This window comes from Bombus pyrosoma, linkage group LG4, assembly GCF_014825855.1.
Source record: "Bombus pyrosoma isolate SC7728 linkage group LG4, ASM1482585v1, whole genome shotgun sequence".
In the NCBI taxonomy this organism is placed as follows: domain Eukaryota; kingdom Metazoa; phylum Arthropoda; class Insecta; order Hymenoptera; family Apidae; genus Bombus; species Bombus pyrosoma.
In genome coordinates, this window is record NC_057773.1 from 3,531,551 (window position 1) to 3,551,428 (window position 19,878).

At 35.4% G+C, this 19,878-nt stretch overlaps 2 protein-coding genes across 8 annotated transcripts in view; both read left to right on the top strand.

Annotated features, from left to right (window-relative positions):
• Positions 1-19,878, top strand: part of LOC122566840 (mannosyl-oligosaccharide 1,2-alpha-mannosidase IA) — a 677,223-nt gene that overhangs the window by 553,926 nt on the left and 103,419 nt on the right. For all 5 annotated transcript variants that reach the window (XM_043724671.1, XM_043724672.1, XM_043724673.1 and 2 more), the window contains one exon: positions 705-920. In XM_043724671.1, coding sequence (XP_043580606.1) covers positions 705-920 — 216 coding nt within the window. The remainder of the gene's footprint in view (positions 1-704; positions 921-19,878) is intronic.
• LOC122566845 lies at positions 12,952-18,987 on the top strand. Of its 3 annotated transcripts, XM_043724685.1 has the most exons (7): positions 12,952-14,434; positions 16,207-16,464; positions 16,633-16,752; positions 16,846-16,963; positions 17,310-17,571; positions 17,970-18,074; positions 18,189-18,987. In XM_043724685.1, exons 2-7 carry the CDS (start codon positions 16,324-16,326, stop codon positions 18,319-18,321), a joined length of 879 nt encoding a protein of 292 aa, XP_043580620.1. In that variant the 5' UTR covers positions 12,952-14,434; positions 16,207-16,323; the 3' UTR covers positions 18,322-18,987. The 3 variants fall into 3 exon arrangements, with proteins under 3 accessions (XP_043580620.1, XP_043580621.1, XP_043580619.1); XM_043724686.1 differs by having other exon boundaries at positions 15,647-16,464; positions 17,970-18,224; XM_043724684.1 differs by lacking the exon at positions 12,952-14,434 and having other exon boundaries at positions 15,318-16,464.

Sequence of the window (19,878 nt, forward strand, 5' to 3'; positions counted from 1 at the left end):
TTTGGAGGGAGGAAGAGAGCAGAAATGCCTGTCAGAGTAGCTGAAGTGAATCTCTTCGAGTACTTGATGATGTCTTTGTCTCGCCATGCATTAGTTTATCTTGCTCTCCACAAGGAAACTTATCTTTCAACGTAATTACCCATCTGAACACGCGCACCAAGCGATTTACTTGACTGTTACTACATCCACTGTCGACGTTGCCTTGGAATATCAACGATTGAATTATTGTTTCTTGTTTAAGAATTTCACAATGAAATTTACGAAAAATTTCTTCATCCGCTGTCCATTCTACTTCGAAATGAGTTCTTCCAAATCTTACAAATGTCTAATTTCTCGCAATTAAAAGAATTTAATAAAAATTAGAATAAACGATAGCGCAACTATGTTACATCCAATGAACGAAAGTGTACTCGTTATAACGCTATATTCGTAACGTGGTATGTTTTATTGATAAAGAGTTTGTATAAAAATTCACAGTGTAACAATAATTAGTATATATTTAATTTTCCAGGAAGCAAATGATTAAGATCGATGAAATTGGACAATTTATGCTTTGTGTCTGTCGCTTATTGAATAAAAATTCGAGTTATAAATTCATTCGTAACCCTGTAATTTGTACCGTATACTATATATTTATGATTGATTTACGTATATTGATTTTGTTTTAACTGTTTGATCTGATCGCACACTTTTTATGTATGCAGATGATGAAACATGGCTGGGACAACTACGTGAGGTACGCCTGGGGAAAGAACGAGCTGAGACCAATCTCGAAAAGGGGCCACAGCGCTAGTATCTTTGGTGCTTCAAATATGGGTGCAACTATCGTCGATGGCCTCGACACCCTGTACATCATGGGTCTACACGACGAATTCAAGCAAGGCCGTGACTGGATCGCTGAGAATCTCGACTTCGATATCGTGAGTACATAGTTTCCTCTTTTATTTTTGTTTTTGTCTCTCGGAAAATTGTAGCGTTCGAGAAGAAACGTGTAAACGTTGTGCATGTTCCAATGTTACAAATGGAACGCGTTATTAAATGATGGATTGAATTACGTTTTTAATTTGTGAGATAGACATAATTGAAAGAGACGGTGGTACAAGTACTGCGGCAGAATCAAAGGAAGCCACCATTTTCGAAGCTGTTCGCGTAATATTTCAGAAACTTTGCAATTGCATCAGGCGCAATTGATAAAAGATTTTTAGATCGCTTTGATAAATTTCACTTTATCGATGATTTATTTGCCCTGCTGTTGTATCAATACTGTTATATTAATTAATTTACGATATCGTAAAAATGAAATTTGATCGAAAATCAAAATTACTAATTGCATCGGACGTAATGATTAAGAAATATTTCAATTACATTGAGCGCGATATTTAAACAATTTAAAGGTTTTTTTTTTATAAGAAAGATAAATTCCATTGAAGATCACTAGAAACCCAAATACAATTCGATAATTTCTAAAAAGTTCATATTCTCCATTTTATGTTACGAAATCTCAATTCATTAACAATTATTCCGTCCAACCGCTGAAGTGAGATTTTGTTCGCGCAAAACTCGATCGTTTCTTTTCTGTTGAATATATCGGCGCGGTACAGATCTCGATAAACGCACGTATACGTATATCTGTAAAAACGTTTGACTCACGCATCGAAAGCAATTTCATCGAATCTCACTCTCGATCGACGATGGAAATCCCGACGAAATGCAGACTCTTGTCGCGTGTGTGCAGTAGTGTGCACACGTCCCTTCGAAATCAACATTTTTCCTTGCCAAACTTCGTGAAAATGTGTTTACTCTAGCCGATGGTCGTAAGACGTGACAATTCTCCCTCGTCGATTCCACCGTCAAAGGTGAATGCGACTCAAGACATCTCGACGATCCTTGAAATAGTCGGATGACAATTTTTACGAAAGAGTTCTTGAAAGGAAGTAGAATATCGCAGACAGCGAATGATATTTTCAAACTGTCAAATAGGAATTCTTAATACAATTCCATGACAATTGCGAAAATTCTTCGATATTGAATCATATGTCATTTTTGTATAACTGATTATAAAAGAGAAAATACTAAAAACATATGTTTAATATTATCTACTGAATAAAATTTACAGGAAATCAATTAGTAAGCACGTAGAAATAACAATTCTACAAGTTATACTATTAGTAAAAAATATGTGAAATCTTTGAAAATATCTTAAATTATGAACAATACTTTGTCTTCGTTATTACTTTCTTGCGTCCGGAAATTTTTAAATTTCTTTGTTTCACCATTGGGAGAGATTTCTTTATTTAATCATTTACAGGAATTTTATTGATTTCTCTTTATCCAATAATAAAATTGATAATAATATTAATAAAATTAATAAATAAATGAAAATGAAAATTCAGAAGAATATTCTACAGATACCTAGATACAGATTTTATGTATCATTTTCTCAATGCTCAAACTTTCCTGCACTAATTGTTTCAGCCTTTCAAATATAACAATGTACCAACTTGCATAGCCTTTTCACGCTTCTATTTAAAAGAATTCTAGAATTTAATTAAATTATTAATGAGAAAATGCGAACATGGTGAATATCTGATTTAGAACGGCGAAATTATATTACAGGATATTCATAAAAAGTCTATTTCTAAAGTCTAATTCATAAAAAAAAAGTAGGAAAAACAAGAGCGTTCCTAGCTGTGGAAGAATTCCCACGGTGATTCAAGGTAATCCTTTGAAAATCGTGACTGTTCAAAGGAAGCGAGATCGAACAAATATTCCATGACCTTGACGGACAATGAAAATCTTATCTACAGAGAGCAGCAGCCGCGTTGAAACGCTTTAAATCCTAATCCAAGCTCAGCTATATCCTTCAACCTTCTATATTTTACGCGGCTGTCGGATTAATTCTAGCGTTATCCCGTAAATCATTGCAAACTTTCATTTTTTCCCTGTTTGTATATATATATATGGATTCATTCTTATTATCAAAATATCAAAATAAATGTTAAATGAAAATAATTTAACTGATGTTGTTTATGGCAAATGAAAGCTTCGTCACTTCTACAAATATTCTAAATATTATTAATAATATTTATACAATATATGAATTATTATATAAATATTTATACAACTCGTAAAACCTTCTACTCTACAGTTAACGTATCATTAACTTTTATCCTGAAACTCATCCGGAAAAATTGTAAAACTACGGACGAAAATCTTCGAAAAAGATGAAGAAACGTAAAAATATCCTTTTTTCGGAAATATCCTTGATATCTGAGTTAGTTCCCAAGATATCGAATTATAGAAATCATGAAAATCATAAAAATCGCAAAAGATATCCAGAAAAATCATAAAATTTAAATTTCTAACAAAGGATATTTAAGAAGATAGGGAAAATCACGCCATAAAAGACGCCCTTTTTTCGAGGTCGATATCTCAATTAGTTTCCAAGATACACGGACTTAAAGTTTGGTATTGGAAACACGCTGGAATAGTGAATGGCGGGCGAAATTCACGTGACCCACATTGTTTCTTGGAAACGTGTACTTTGCGTAGTAATAGTAGTAGTAGTAGTAGTAGTAGTAGCAGTAGTAGTAATAGTAGTAGTAAAAAATCGTCTGACTCAGCGTCTGCTGGTGGCCACCGCAAGGACGTTGCGCTTGAAATAGGTCAGTGAAGGTGTGCTAGTGAGAGATCCGAGTGTGCGAGCGAGAGAGAAAAGTAAACAAGCGAAAAATTATTTTCTTTACAAGATCGTATCTCAAGAGCGGATGTTCCTGAATCCGTCCTATTCATCTGGAACAAAATAAAATACGCTTTAAAGGGAAAGATCTTACGCTTCCAACTGTGTCAATTGGAATATCCCATTGGATATAATTTTTTTATATACGAAGTTCCTTTTTTTATGATTAAAAATTATTCGGAAAGATTCTTATATCAAAATTTGATGATATAGAGATAGTGAAAGAACTTAAAGTTAAATGTACCTCATTGAAAATATTTATTTGTTTCTGTTTTATTTTAGATGAAGATTGCTTTTCATATTGATTGTTTTTAGAATAATCGAGAAAGTTTGTCGAATAAAGGTATGTAGAATAAAAAGATGAATATAATATACACACTGGAAACTCTAGTTTTTTAAATATACAGATAACATGTAGTATGAATTCTTTTCACAAAAATCAGAGTTATTATAATCGGGTATTGTGTAAATTGAATGAAATGTTTAAATTGTCGAATATTCATAGAGACGAACAAAGAAGGAATGGGTATTAAGCAATGCTACAGGGTGAAATATCAAATCAATGGCAGACAACGAATCGTGGTGGTTGCAAAAGGAATTTAATTCCTCTATTGTAAATTCATACTTCTCGCTATAGTAAGAACAGTATTGTTTTCCGCCTACCTCTGGCTTCTATTAATATCAACATTCCTTTGTCGATGTTGTTCTTTCATTCCATTGATAAATGTAAATTCCTCGCTATAATGCATTGACTGACTGTCTGTTATTTTATCGTTTTACAGAACAGAAGCATTGTTTTATGGAACTCCGACTCGAAAGCCCCGAAGGGCACAAAATCTTATCTATTTTGCTAAACTTGCGCGAATACACGCGAAACAGTACTCATAGCATAGCGTAGTACTCGTGTCGCTAATAATTCTCCGCGTTTCACATTCAACGCCACAGGGACGCGAGTTCGACACGATTAGTCGTTTCGCGGTTGAAATTAACAATCCAACTGTGGCGGCTGGTGCTGCTCGTTAATTAACTTAATCGTTATGTAAATCAGTGTCTCGACCGTTCCTTAGGGTGGGGGGTGGCAGAAGCAAAGGGGGGGGGAAGCTGGAGGAATAAACTTTGTCCAAGCGTTTTCGTCGCTAGACAACCGGTCCCGTAAGTACCAGCCGGAGAACTTGGCTCGGTTTATCCAAACTTGGTAACAATCTCCGTTACTTCTGCACCGACGAAACTCCTGGTTATCCAGCCGCCCCGACAATTCTCACCCAGCCATCGTGCCGGTCGTTACACGAACACCAACCTTCGTCTGGTATTAGAGCGTATTCCTAAGTGGATAAGTTGCCGTATTAACCAGTAACCACCCTGACGTTGAATTTCGTGCCTATCGGGTCGCAGCTGCGCGTCGCGGAAAACGCTTGCTCTTCCACTGTAATTATGGCTGATAGCAAATAAAGAAACGTTGGTTTGCGTTTTTTTGTGTTTGATCGGAAACTGTTTGAGAGATTATTTGCATGGAAATGAGAGACGGGATGATAAGGATGGATCGATTAATATTGTTGGGAAAGTGATCATAGTTCGTGAATTTTGAATCGAATTTCAGATACATTGCAAATTCGTTGATCTAATTTGATTGACATTTTGGTAGAACGTCTTTTTAATTGTGTGATATGGAGCACTAAATTTCAGAGGATTTTAATCTTTTCACTTTTAGTAGTACAATTATCAACACTTAATATGTATTTAAATATTTCACATATACTTAACTTGAATTAAACCAACTTCCAAAAGAAATTTCTGTTTAAAGATCAAGAGAATAATGTGAATAATAAGAGTGAATTTTTGTGAAACATTTTTATCGAAGGTTCTTCTATTTGGTAAATTCGATAAATTGTTGTTGTAAAGAGTTGAATAATAGCAAGTAGTTGAAGGAAGGCATAAATATAAATATATTTATATCTATGTTTAAAAACACATTTTTATGGCATTTGAAGACGCGAAGTCACAATGCCATTTAAATATTTGGTTTCTCGAAGAAATATTCCCGAAGGATTTCGCTTCCTGGCGTGGATAATAGAACGTCAAACATTTTCCTGATCTGTGCCAACCTCAACTATTTATGGTGGATTCCTAAACGGATAACTTGGAGTATTAGTCACTTCACCGCGCTGCAAACTCGTGCACAGAAACTGCTCTATTGCTCTTGCCAGAATTTCTAGATAATATTTCACACCTGTGCTATTCGCTTCCTATTCTTCGCGCTACATTCTCCAAGTTTCGCCAAGATAAAATATCTTTTTCCCTTTTTCCAACAATTTCTATCGAACAACCTATTTTTCATAAAAAGGATGAAAAACGTAAATGTATTTGGTTGAACGAAAGATTTTTATATTTTTACGAGGTACCGCTATAACAACCTACTAATTAGAATTAGTGAGATATGTTACTCATATAACAGCGTAATAAATATTTACTTCGAGATAATCCTTAGAAAGAAATATAAAAAAGAGTGTACAGACGCAAGTGATACACATAAAGATGAAAATAAAGAAAAGACGATTCTCTGATTATTTCGCAGTGTATTTTGTTTTCATAATCTCATCTAAAATTACATGCTGTGATTAAAATATCTTTTGAAATAATCGGTCAATATCGTATGAACACTTTAATAAGAAGACACTAGGAAACAACTGTAATAAAACTTATTCAACGTAGAAATTAGGAGATTATTCGTGGCAATCTCTTTCTCGCCAATTAGACGTCAAAATGTGCAGTTCATTTGACAGACAGAGGAGATAAAATAAATTTTTTAATTCGTTACATTAATTGTCTTAAAAATATCAGATATTACATGGAGAATACGGGACAGCTCCAAAAGTATAAAATTACACCAGTTTCGCCAATAATTTCAATTATAATCAAGACTGAAACGACCAGGTAAAGTACGTTGTTTTACAGTTTCGCCTTTCGTTCTGTTGGCTGAAAATGATATCAATTTTTTTTACAAATGGCACGACCCGTAACTGGAACGGGACTGTATCAGACTTAATTTAAAGGAGCGATTCTATTACACAGCCACAGTCCGTTCAAATATTGCAGGTGGTGTCCAAGCTACGGTCACGTTCTAAGATATCGGGTAACCCAATGTGGTACCGTGTCCTACCACTTTCGGCACGATTTTCGTGGTTTCGTTCTCCATGCTGACATTTTGCGGCAGGTGTTTCTACGAAGATTACTCGCGAACGCGATTAAATTGGTTTTACCTCACAAATTCGTGAAAATTTTTTAATTTAAAAGGATGTAACTAATAATTAAACAGCGGATTTTTGTGCGTTTCTTTCACGGAGGGGAAACCTGTTCTATATAATTTCTAAATACGTTCAGTTACGTTCAAGCTATCGTGTACTGAATAATTTTTTATAATATCTTGAAATCATGGGAAGTGATTTGATATATATGCGTACATATATTTAGGTTTCTAATATTAATAACATTACGTATGATGATTCTATAATAACAACTTATCATATTGAAATTGTAATTACGATATGGGTATTTACCTTACAAAAGAATATTAATTAACAGTTTTTTCATAAATCGATAAAGAATTTGTTGTAAGCCAATCTCGATCAATTTCTTTAATTTTCCATTATAGCGTATAGAATACAATAATTACAATATAATATCGAAACTATCATCCAAGGAAACTAAACTTAATTGAATCTTCGGATTCACATTTTTTTAATGCGACAACTTTCGATCTTTTATCCTAACCCTCTTCAATTTTCATAATTCCGTGATCAAGCGAACCCCCTTCAATTTTCGTGATCTTCGATTGATCACAGCTTTCGAGTCATTCGAATGTCACGAAAACCATCGATATTCTTTTCTCGTCGAAATATTATTTTTTACGAAACAATCGCTATTACAATTGATATATCATTTGTTATCACGAATTTTAGATGTTTTCAGCAGTTTGCGATGCAACGAAATTCAATTTTTTCCTTTTTTTTTGTCGAATGAGAGAGAGAGAGAGAGGGGGAGGAACTCGTTACCCGCGTTTACAAAGCGGTCTGCCGGAGAAAAAATCGTTTCACTGGAAATAGCTGACTGCGTTTGAATCTCAATAGCAATAACGGGTTAGTTACACCGCTTTAATGGAACAAACTTGTTTGACGCTTTGCTTTTTTTCCCTTCGTTTGCCGTCCGCGAAATGAAAATCTATTACCAGGCCTAAATATTCATGCTGATCGAAAATTATACCTGCGCTCTTTCATTTCTCTGTCAAATATAATTATAAGCGAAACGAGTGGTTCATTATCGTCGGGCATGTGAGTACCAGATTGAAACAAAATTACATTATCTTCTATTAAAGTATTCTTCTTAAAATACTATAAGTCTTTTTGATGGTTGAAACAATGATGAGATTGGGATATAAAAATTCGATGGACGCAGCAGGATTAACGATAATTCTGTATCTTGTTTTAAAAAATTCATATATACAGTCGAGGACAAAAATAAGTGGAATAATAATGTTTACTCGAACTAACTGTAGCGTTACATTCTTAAATTTTATTTATTAGCGTTTAACACTTATTACCTTTTACCTATTAACCTTATAACACATAGATTATGTAGTAAATATTGAACAGAAAGTTCGTCTCGTTGTTACGAGCAAACTGTAGAATTTACTTTCTCCTTGAAATCGTGTATCGTTTTCAGTCAATGTATCCACTATTCCTTTCGATAATTTTTCACCATTATCGTTATTGCAATTTCGTTATTTCATTGAGGTAAAATCGCTTAATCTTTTGAAAGAAAGAAACGTTCCAATTCGATTTTGCAGTTTTCCAAAGAACACAAGTCCTTTTTCTTCCAGCTCTTTGTAACAAATAGGGTAAGTGGTCTGGAGAATATGATAGATGGGATAGAACACATGTCATCCAAGCTGCATCAATTTCTGTCGATCAATTAACGCGTGTGGTTTTGCGTAATATCGGTGAACAATGTTTGAACTTGTACCAGCCAATACCAGGAATATTTTGTTTTACACTTTACAGTTGACTGCTAATTAATTAACAATATCTAAGTTAAAGCTAGACTAATTAAATTGAGGTTAATAATCGTTATTTGAACTCAGACCCATCTCTCTACAAAAAACGGCGCCCAATTTTCTGTTCATTTCAATAATTGGAGTTAATATTTACATTTCTGTATAAACGCTTTGTCATATGGAAACTTTATCGATATCTATCTCCACCGACTGTTCACTCATTTCTATTCATTTCTATTCCATACAACCATGTATTTAAAAACATATAAGGCTGAATCGTTGATTGACTCTCAACCACTGCATCAACGATCGACGCTCTCCCAAAAATTCCCTCGGACTTCCAGGAGAATTCTCTACTTCCAAAAGTTCCTCCCTTTTTTCAAAAATCACAAATGCGAAGATTCCAGATGCAAGAGGGGATGCGGATGACGCGCTGGAGGCGTGCTTTTCCACGCGTTGGTCAAATCAACCGTTGGAATAACGAAAGAGACGGAGAGAGAGAGAGAGAGAGAGAGAAAGGGAAAGATAGAGAAAGAGAGACCGGATTAAAAAACAGCGAGCGAAAGGGGGCGCTGCGGGTATTAATCTTCCGGTGGCCGTCCAAGCGCACCCCGTCGGCCTGGTCGAAATCAATTTCAATGCGGCGCGTATGCAAAAAGGATACGGCCGCATAAAACGCGGCCGCGAGTGAATACACCCGGCTACGCCGATATATATTACCCTGTGCAAGATTTATAAAAGAATGAAAACAGTACGCGCGTCCAGCCTGTGCACGCATCGTCGACGAAAAAAGGGGGTTGGTGGGAGGAAAAAAAAGAGAGAGAGTATATATATATATATATGGTTCATCTCTCTCCCTCTCTCTCGAAGTGGGAACCGATCGTGAACGGGTTATATGAACTGGTCCGCGATTCGGACGGCCGATAAATTCGACGAGGAAGCTGACTCCCTAACTGCCACGCGGGTTAAAACGAAACACCACGTCGTATTATGCGCTATCCTGAACCCACGTGGACGGAACGAAAGCTCAATCGACGCCAAATCTCATGCTGTTCGGGTTCACAGTTAAGAGAAATACTGGGAGACGATAAAAACGCGAAGAAGTCGATCGAAGTCGAACTTTTGAAGATCTTATTAACTTGCCTTCGGTACTATGTTTTCTTCTCTTGGGCTTTCTCTATGTTTCTCGTACATTCGAGGTAGCAAGTAGCTTGCATTTGTATTGTATCAGTTAGCAGGATTTGTAAAGGATAGCTATAGCGAAATTTACGAGTTACGTATACGTATATGGTATACAATGAGAAATTAAGTGTAATTAAGAAAATGAAATATAAACTGAAAATGGTATACAATGAGAAATGAAGTGTAATTAAGAAAATGAAATATAAACTGAAGCATATACACCGACTTATGAAAGTATACGAATATTTATCATAGAAACATTTATGTTTGTATTGTAATACGACGTATTTTGATTTTGCATTAGCACTGTGTTGAGGCATGATTGTCATGATTGTATCGGTGAAAGAAATCGATCTGAAAATGTATATAGAAGTCGCAAGATATTTATTGCAAACGTTACTTGTAAAAATTTAATTCGGTATAAATAGGCGTCCCGAGCGTATGAATATGAAATATCGACCTACTGAATATTATTAATAGTGACACTAAATATTTTCTAGTCTTCGCGTACATTTTTAAATTCATTTCAAATTTTATCAGCATAATGGTGATAGTCTAATTTCATTGTAGTGCTAATAAAATTTGAAAATGTTTCGTACAAGATGCATAAATATTCATAAACGATTTTTAAAACTGATGAAAATGCTCTTGCGGGCAATTGTATCGACGGTACGTTTCGCCATAACATTCCTAAAATACAACGGTCCTCCTTACAATGTTACGCCAGTGGATCCAATGTATTCGTTGGATCCTCTTGACGCCAGTCCGCATATTTCGTGCACGCATTGTTCCCGGAGACAGTGCGTGCACCGAAGTTGCCGGTGCATTTTTAATGAAGTCTCCCTTTCGGAAAGGAGCGGTTTTCGGTGCCTTTGTGACGAACCGTGGTACGGGCACGCCTTTAAACAGGCTAACTTGTTTTATTTGTCGTTCTCTGGAGACACCTACTGCCATTGAACGCCGACCTTGCCGCCTCCAACTATACGAAACGCGACCGTTTCTTCAGTCACGAATAAAATCACGACCAGCGTCTAAAAATATCTGTCGCTTTTTCTTTGTTATTCCTCTTATTCTTCGATTTTCACTCTTTCGTTGCGATTTTGTTCCATTTATTCTTCTATTTCTCTCAATATCCTTCGCGAATTTCGTTCGTCCAGTTAAAAAAAGAGAAAGTTTCGTAGCGATTGAAAGTTTTGTAAAATATTTTCCTTTGTAGGCAGACAATTACTAACCGTTCGTTTATAGAGGATTTAAGGATGCAAAAACGTGGCACAAGGAACATGGTAAAACTCCGATTTTCGTCGATTTCGAAATGGTAAATGAAACATTTCGACTGAAGAAGAACAACAATACGTATAATACGTAAATGAAACAAGCTCGAAAATCTACATACATTCACAAGTATGCGATTTGTAGTCGGGCGTTTTTCACAAGCGTTTATATCGATGGGTAGCCACCCCCGAAACTCGCATCGGTCTAGCACGCAGCTGAAAGTTATTTATCTGCCGGTTTGGAAAGGTTAATCAGGATCACGTCAAATCCAGGTTGCGGATAGGGTTATGAGCTCACGGATGGGTAGGCTAACCGTGCAAATTATGGGACGTGGTAACGTCTCTCCAATTCTCTCCAACCGGAGTTCTTATCCAACGAAACACTGTAATTAGCGCAAAGTCATCGTGCCTTTATGAGTTTCGTGTGGCCGTGGTGAAACAGAGAAGAGACGTTGGCCTTGAGTCATCGACTAACTAATCCTTGCTCTGTTTCTCTCGTGGAATACTTTAATCAAGACGACTCTTAAAACCCGTCATCAGAACCGATTCGATGGCGGACGATGAAATTGCGCGTCAGTTTCGTTTATGTTCTCAAATTAGTCGGATGTTAATCCAACGAACGACCATGTGTCTTCAGTAGCACCACGCACCACAGCGATAATGAACAGTTCCTCGTGTGTATATGCCTCTCGTCTGGTTGGTTAATCTCGTTCCAATACGATTCCGAGAGAAACGAAATGATCTTACCGCGGAGTAGTCTCGAAACGATAAGAGGAAATCACTATCGCTTTCGTACTTAGGTGAAACTGCAAGATAATCGCCGAGCTTTTATGAGCATAAGTGTTAAGTCGATTGGGTTTACGACAGCGACGTTTAGCATATGGTACTTTTTAGATATCTCGTTTCGAAGCAGAGTCGTAAAATCGAAAAATTATAATGCTGTGTGGACGCAGGAACTGCGTTATTCGCTACTTTTCTGAGGTAAAATTTTCTATGTAGCATTCTTTCGCTTTTTTTTTTTTAATTATGTAAAACGGTTCTTTTACCTTTTAAGTAGAGTTAAATATATTATCGAGACTGTTGCGAAATGGCTATATACAATGAATCGTGAAAGTATTTAAACATTTACCACCAAAAAAAAAGAAAGATATGCACTTAACTTTTTTCAAATGAAAGTATAGCTACATCTTTTTCCATGCATTTAACTCACTCGCCATTCCATACGTTCGAAGATGATTTTCATGCAGATAAATAGTAAATAGAATGCGGTATGGTTTCTTCTAATGAATTATGAAATAATCATCAAGTAAATTGGCACAAATGCGCTATTCACCATTTGCAGAGGAGGGACGAGTTAGAAATGCATTTCATTTCAAAGGACGCTTCTTTGGTTCATTCGTCACAATGCTTCTGCAACAAATTAGACTCTGTAAGTTCGTCATTTGCATTATAATATCAACGTCAATTACAAGCGTTATTTTCCCTCCGATTCCTACGTCTACATACATGTACAGCTATTTTATAGCAACGAGAGTCATAAATTGTGCTGCTTGAATGCAGCGTGGAAACACATAAAAATCGATAATTCGAGCTGGCAGCTCTGTCGTATTCCAAAGAATGTCGTACGTAAATCAGGATCTCTGTGAAATATCTGAAACTTTAATTCTTCAAGTGTCGCGAGCGTAAAAATGCAGACATCATAACAGAATGACCGTCGCGTCACTGGAGATAACAATCGATCGATCGTTCAAATGAAAAATGACATGCACAAGCCTTGTAAATACAAAGAATCAGCCTTTCCATTGATCCTCTCGAGGCATCTCAAAGGAGTGTCACGGTGCTGTGATACGATACCGATATCGGTACGCCTACTCGCGTCCATTTATTCGACTTTAAAGCTCGACGATTCTTAGAATCGGTAAAGTAGAGTAAGATGAGATTATTTGAATCAGCCAAGTTTCAACATCTTATGATCTAACGCTCAGTCAAAAATTCAACTTTGTGCAAAATAATTAACAGACTATGTTTGGATCATGCATTTATGCAAAAAGGTAAAAAATCCACAGGAGATATACAATATACAGAAATATATTATTACGAATCATCCAAATTATAAGACTTATTAATTTTAAATCGTTTCTCGTGTTTTTCCTCTTTGGTCTTCAAATGGCCTCTTAGTGTAGTCTATGGATCTGGTTATAATATGGCTTTGCAATAGTGGCAGTTTTGAAAACGATAAAGATGACAGAGAACAGATTCGACGTGTGACAATGTTTGAGCGACTTCTGATTGAAATATATTGAACGGTTACATTCGTTATACACTACCATTGTTTTATGCCGATTTATGGCAAGTAGAAAAAGCAGTAAATTCCTTCACGAACTTCCACCAATGAAATATACGTGAGTGAAAATCGAGAAGAAAAAGGAAAAAAGGGACGCGAGATGAAGTTGATTTCTTTAGATGGAGTAACGTGAGTTCATTTCACGTGGACAATTTAATTCGATAGAATAATTGTACGAATAACTTGTTGACTAAATTATACGATAATTATCCGCTATTCGTGAAACTAACTTTCAATCCTGGAAAGAGCGATTCTTATTTTGCCAGTCAAACGAAATAATGAAGTATACGGAATTACAATTCTGTAAACGAAGGGTAGAAATAAAGATCATATAACAATTTAGTCATATTCCTCGTAACAGGTAAGATATTTTTTAAAGTTTTAAATTTCATCCAGAAAGAATTCGATGAGAGAAATTTTTTCCGAGAAATTAAAAGAAAAAAGGATGATATTAAAAAAACAACAGGAAAAGAAAAGGAAAATGAAAGTAGTCTTCTACTATGGTTGTCATCAATTACACGAGCCACAAATCAATGTCTGGCGATCGCACGGTCACACTATCAGCGTCATTGTCTACGCAATCATCGAATGGGCACGTAGGTAGATAGATAGACTGGTAGGAAGGAAGGAAGGACATCGAGAAGGATACCGTAACGCTTCGAGCAATCAGTTATGCTGGTCGGGGGCCTCACGACTGGCAATTTTGCTACGGCTCGCCGCGAAACACCGCATAAATCACGGACTTTGGCTCCGTTCCGCTACTTCGTCGCGAGGCAACCGCGCAGAACGTAGATGCGCTTTCGATTAAAACAGTCGTTTCATCTGAACATCACAGGAGAAAAACATGATCAGTAAGTAGATTTTTGTTGGTTTTCTGATTTAAGTATTGCTTTATGATTCAACGTAATTGAATTATTATGACATAATTGAAAGTGAAGATAATCTGTTAGATCCAAGAATGTAAGTCTTTTGAAGATAGCTGATAAATTGGCAAAGTTTTATGGAAGACAAAAATATAATTATTAAGACAAGCAATATCTTAATATATTACTGATACTGGAATATTATGACGAGCAATGTTTTTGAAATTTTGAATGAGCTAAAAGCACACGCATAATTCCGTAGTTGAATACAAACACAATTTTGGTAATGTTAGAATTCGTTTCCTGTAAAACGTAGGAAATGTGACTTATGATGCTCTTTCTCTGTGATTTTAATTTACAATCAAAAATCGCAGTTATGTTTGATTTTTTCGTGCGATCATCGATCGGGAGTAAACGAGTATTTCTTTTCCTTTTCGGAATCATCGAAATGGTTTATGAGTTTAGAATAGTTAATATTTATATAATACCATATATTTCAACATGATAATTCCAATTATTGCAATTATTAAACTGTAGCATATTTCATTTTTTTTTTTTTTTTTTTTTTTTTTTTGGAAAAGTGAAATAACTCCTCGTGCATGGATAAAATTCGTCTGACGTATTATAATTTAGGTACATGAAAATCATAGTATGATAATAAGCATCACTTTTTTCATGATGTATTATTATGACACACTATATATATTGCGAGATCATTCGTTGCATTTTTTTTTTTTTTTTAGATCTAACAATAAATTCTTAGTTTAACATAAAGATCTATAGAAAATCTGCAGTTGAACGATATATGGTGCTCATACAATAAGTGTACTATTTTTTGCTTGAAATTTCACAAAAGTTTGAATATTTTCAAAATTCTCCTCAAATATTGTAATATCTAAATTAACAATCGACAATAATGAGAATACCTGCGAGTCATTTCTTCCTTGACGGGATCAGTTGTATATCTTCTGTCCATTTCTCGCTTATCTCTTATTTTTCCGAATCCTTATTTTTCTTATTTTCCGAACTGAATTTAATTGGTGGTTCATCCTCTACTCTTTCACCAAATCTGCAATATAGAAAGCTTGTCATTTTCAGTCAATTCATTTTCAACTGAGTGTATTATATAAGGTTTTATCTCTAATATCGCATTAATATTCTACATTGCGTTACTTCATAGAGAATTAAACACCAAACCAGTATTTTTCTAGCGCGAAAATAAATTAAGAATAACAGTATTACATGCTCAGACGTTAACAATAGCACTGGACGAAGAACAGATTGCAATGTTAATTATTGTGATAATAAGGACATTCTGCATAGAAGAACCACTTCAGACAATAATTGTCTTGAGGAATAAGTACATTTTGTTGCAAGAAGCTGATGTTTCACATATTACGACTACCTGATACAAATCAAATTCGTACACTGTTGATACTCCTCGACGGTTATTCCTCTTTGTCAAATCCATTGAACAAAATGACGAAGGGAGCACATCAAGGAAGTATCGCTGTCAAGTTCGCGGTGTCTGCGGAAATACTGCCGTTGCGACAAATTTTCCCTCTTCTAGCACCTAATAAAAAATAAGACCAAACTGAAAATAAGGGAAAATATGCAGAGGAAAAAAATTGTACGTAGACTGTAATTTTCTCAAAGTGAGCATCTATTATGTATCAATTTCTTGGGAGGCGTTAATGACCCCGGTCGATGCCGCGGAATGACTGTAATTTCCATGCATTATAAATTACTTCTATGGACAGACAGCACGAACAAATTCAAGAGGAAACGATAACAGTGGAAATAATAAATCGTGGCGAGGTGTAGTCGGATGATTCCTCGAGTTTTCCGCACAGACGTTCTTCAGTGATCGAATCGAGATGGACGTGTTCTACAGGCAGTACAATACTTATCGTATACTACTGAGCATCTTAGGACTCTGGCCATATCACAAGTCGATTTTCTCAACGATTCATAGAATATCAATTTCTGTAATTATGTTCGCCTATATAGTTTTCCAGGTAAGCAGAATTCATTATTTTTATGCTCTCAATCTATGTATATCGCGACGTTTTATTGCGAATCTACTCGTTACAAATTCATGAAAAGATAAATATGTTATTGTATTAACACTATACAACGATGTGGAGTCCTTCTTGACATAACAAATTAAGAGAATATGTTTTTAGGTATTATCGCTATTTAAATCTGGTATTACATTTCGAGGTTGCATCATAACGTTATCTGGAACCTGTCCAGTTATGGCCTTTTTCATGCGATATGTCTCTTCCCTAGCAATGTTCCCAGTGGTACGTGATCCTCTGATGTGAACTCTAGTTCAACTTTAGTGAACTAATGCTCAACTAAAGAGATTGAAATCTACTTTTTTCATGTGGGTATAGACGAAATATATTTTTGACAATCTACGCAAGATAGAATCCACGCTGAAAGATCAACTTGAATGTCAGATACTGATGAAATACGTCGATTATTCGACTCATATAATCTCCATTTTCCTATGTAAGAGAATATTTTCTAAGTTCGTGGAATTTGTCGCCGTAGTCGCGATTACCTTAATGTCGGAATATTTCGTTCCGAATATTATGTAACCGTAAAATTGTGAAACTTCATTTATATGATTGGCTTTATTAGAGCAAACGATGAATGCCGAATCCTTTGCACAAGTTTTATGTCAGAAATACTGTTCCTTTAAGACGATTATATGGTAAATATGCGTTATTCAAAAGAGAATAGTGAGATACCACTTCCGTTGTCGCGGTTACGAGACTAACATCATTTGCTAGTACAAAAGCATTCGCATGCAAAGATATCGTGCTATCATAAAACCATCCTCTTCTCATTCTAGCCTTATGTTGCTCGTGGACTTTATTCGCAGCGTCATGCGTTTTCACTCCGATAACGTTGGATCTGCTGTCGCCTTTGAACGAATCTAGAGGACGTTACTTTTCCTACTTTACAATGTTTTCTCACGATCGAATAGAGTATCTTGATATGGCATGCGTGAATATCCTAGTTGTTTGTACAATTGGAATGTTGTCAGTGGCGGGTACGGAACTGATGTTGGTTCTCTTCGCCCACTACATGTGCGGATTGTTTGACATAACTAGGTATGAATGAATGTGCTGACATTTCTCGTTTTCACATAGTAATTACATGCAACAGATACCTTACAGCACTTACAACGTTACAATGGTCATGGTAGTAAGGAAAATATACGATATGCAAAACATTCAAACAATGACATTCAAACAGGGAACGCCTTTCTTAGCAGATCCTTGACATTGCTGTCATAGAATTTCAGTGAATTTATTTTAATTACGATTTACCTAGCTGTCATTCTCGCAAAGGGTCTTTCTCAGACTTTCCTATTTTGCTCGTATGCGCTGTATGTCAATCAATAGTGCGATATTTCGCAGGCTGCTGGATGATTCGGGTTAATTCAAACGATTGAATGTGAAATTTCTTGTTAGGTCATATTTGTCTAAAAATTTGTGCACGTTTTCAGCTATCGATTGCGAAAAACAATCGCGGGTCTGTCTTCGTCGAAGCAGATCGATCCGAACTTCAAGGACTTCCGCTACGTCGTGGACAATCATAGGAAAGCACTACAGTTGGTACATTCGACTATAATGAGTATTCGATGGTAGATGTCAAAGCTGATCCTACTTTATTTTCTATGCATTTCCTACCAACGTTTGTTGTGGAATTCATTCGCTGGATAAAGGCTCATCGATTACGCATTATCGAATTACATGGTACATTATCTTCCGTCATGCTCTGTGTTTGTAGTTTCTTTCTCTGTGTGTTTGCATCGAGTAAGTATCCTTTCATTTCTGTACGTTGTTGGGAAAAGGTAAAATCCTCAATGAATGTAATGTGTGAAACCATTCTCGAAGCTTTTAGACTTTCGCAATTCTTTTTCTTATAAATGGTACACCGTTAAAGTAAAATCTGAAAAGAAATACTATCTGACATTGGTTATATATTTATAATATATATAGATAGTTTATACCGATATCGTTAACGTCAACCGAATAGTCCAGATCAATTATTGAATAATTTCGAAGAATAATCAACTGACAAGTGTCCTTTATCATTACTTTTGTTAGAATGATAGAATTTACGGAAAAGACATTCTCATAATGGCGAATAATTGAACAGAATTGGAAAATTGACTCTAATTTATCCTATCGTTTTACAGCTTACAAATGCTGTAACAAATGCGAATGATCAAATAGAAATCTTCATCTCTAGTATGTTCGTTATCAGTCATATGGTGATCTTATACCTATGTCACTATTCTGGACAAATTATAATTGATCGTAGTCTGAACGTGTTCAAGGAAACGTAAGCTGAAATTTCGCTAAATGTGGTTGTTCTGTCGTTGACTATTAAATAATTTTCTATTTGTCTAAATGTTTCTACTTACTAAGTAAATAACACGATTGTATTACTAGAGTATTTTAAGAGATACAACATTATGCAGGTATAATTCTACGTGGTACCGCATGCCTATAAAAGCGCAAAAGTTGTTACTGTTTATCATGTTAAAAAGTTCGACGGAAAGTGTGATAAACCTTTTCGGATTTTTCGATGCTTCTCATGTCGGTTTTTCCAAGGTAATTTTTTCAATCTGTTAACTGTATAATCGTTGTCTGATATCTGTTAGTTAAATGCTATTGTATTTCAGATGCTGAGTACGTCTTTTTCGTACTTTACTATGATATACTCTCTTCAGTAGAATTTCGCCAGCATAATTGACTGTACGATAGTTGTTGATAGTAGTGACTATGTTTAATTAATACTTAATAATAAATAATTTACATTAGTCATTGCTTTATATTTCATTCTTCTGGGAATTCTGAAGTGGTATAGAATTTCGATTAATTAATTAATTTCAATTAATTAATTTCAATTAATTTTACGTTTCCGATGTTTCACTCTTTTGAAGACAGATACATTCAATGGAATTGATTCCGTAGCATTATATCTTCAATCGCGTTTATTTCGAATGACAGACATAATACTTGATTTTACTTAAAATATCGTATTAACGTTGAACATTGCGTTATTAGTACACAGAAGATGTAATTGCGAAGAAATGATTACTACAATACTGTGACGAGCACTGTTTTTGAAGTTTGAACGAGACAAAGAAACACACGCATAATTCCGAAACCGAATATAAACATTACCGAATTTCGGTAATCCTGGAATTCCTTTTCTGTAAAACGTAGGAAATGTGACTTACGTTATTCTTTTCCTGTGATCGTATAAAACCAAAAATTGAACTTACCTTCGTGCGATCCTCGATCGAAATTAAACGAGTATCTCTTTTCCTGTTCTGGATGATGGACAAGGTTTATGAGTTTAGAATCGTTAAAATATTAGTGAGTCTTATAGTAATAATTTTT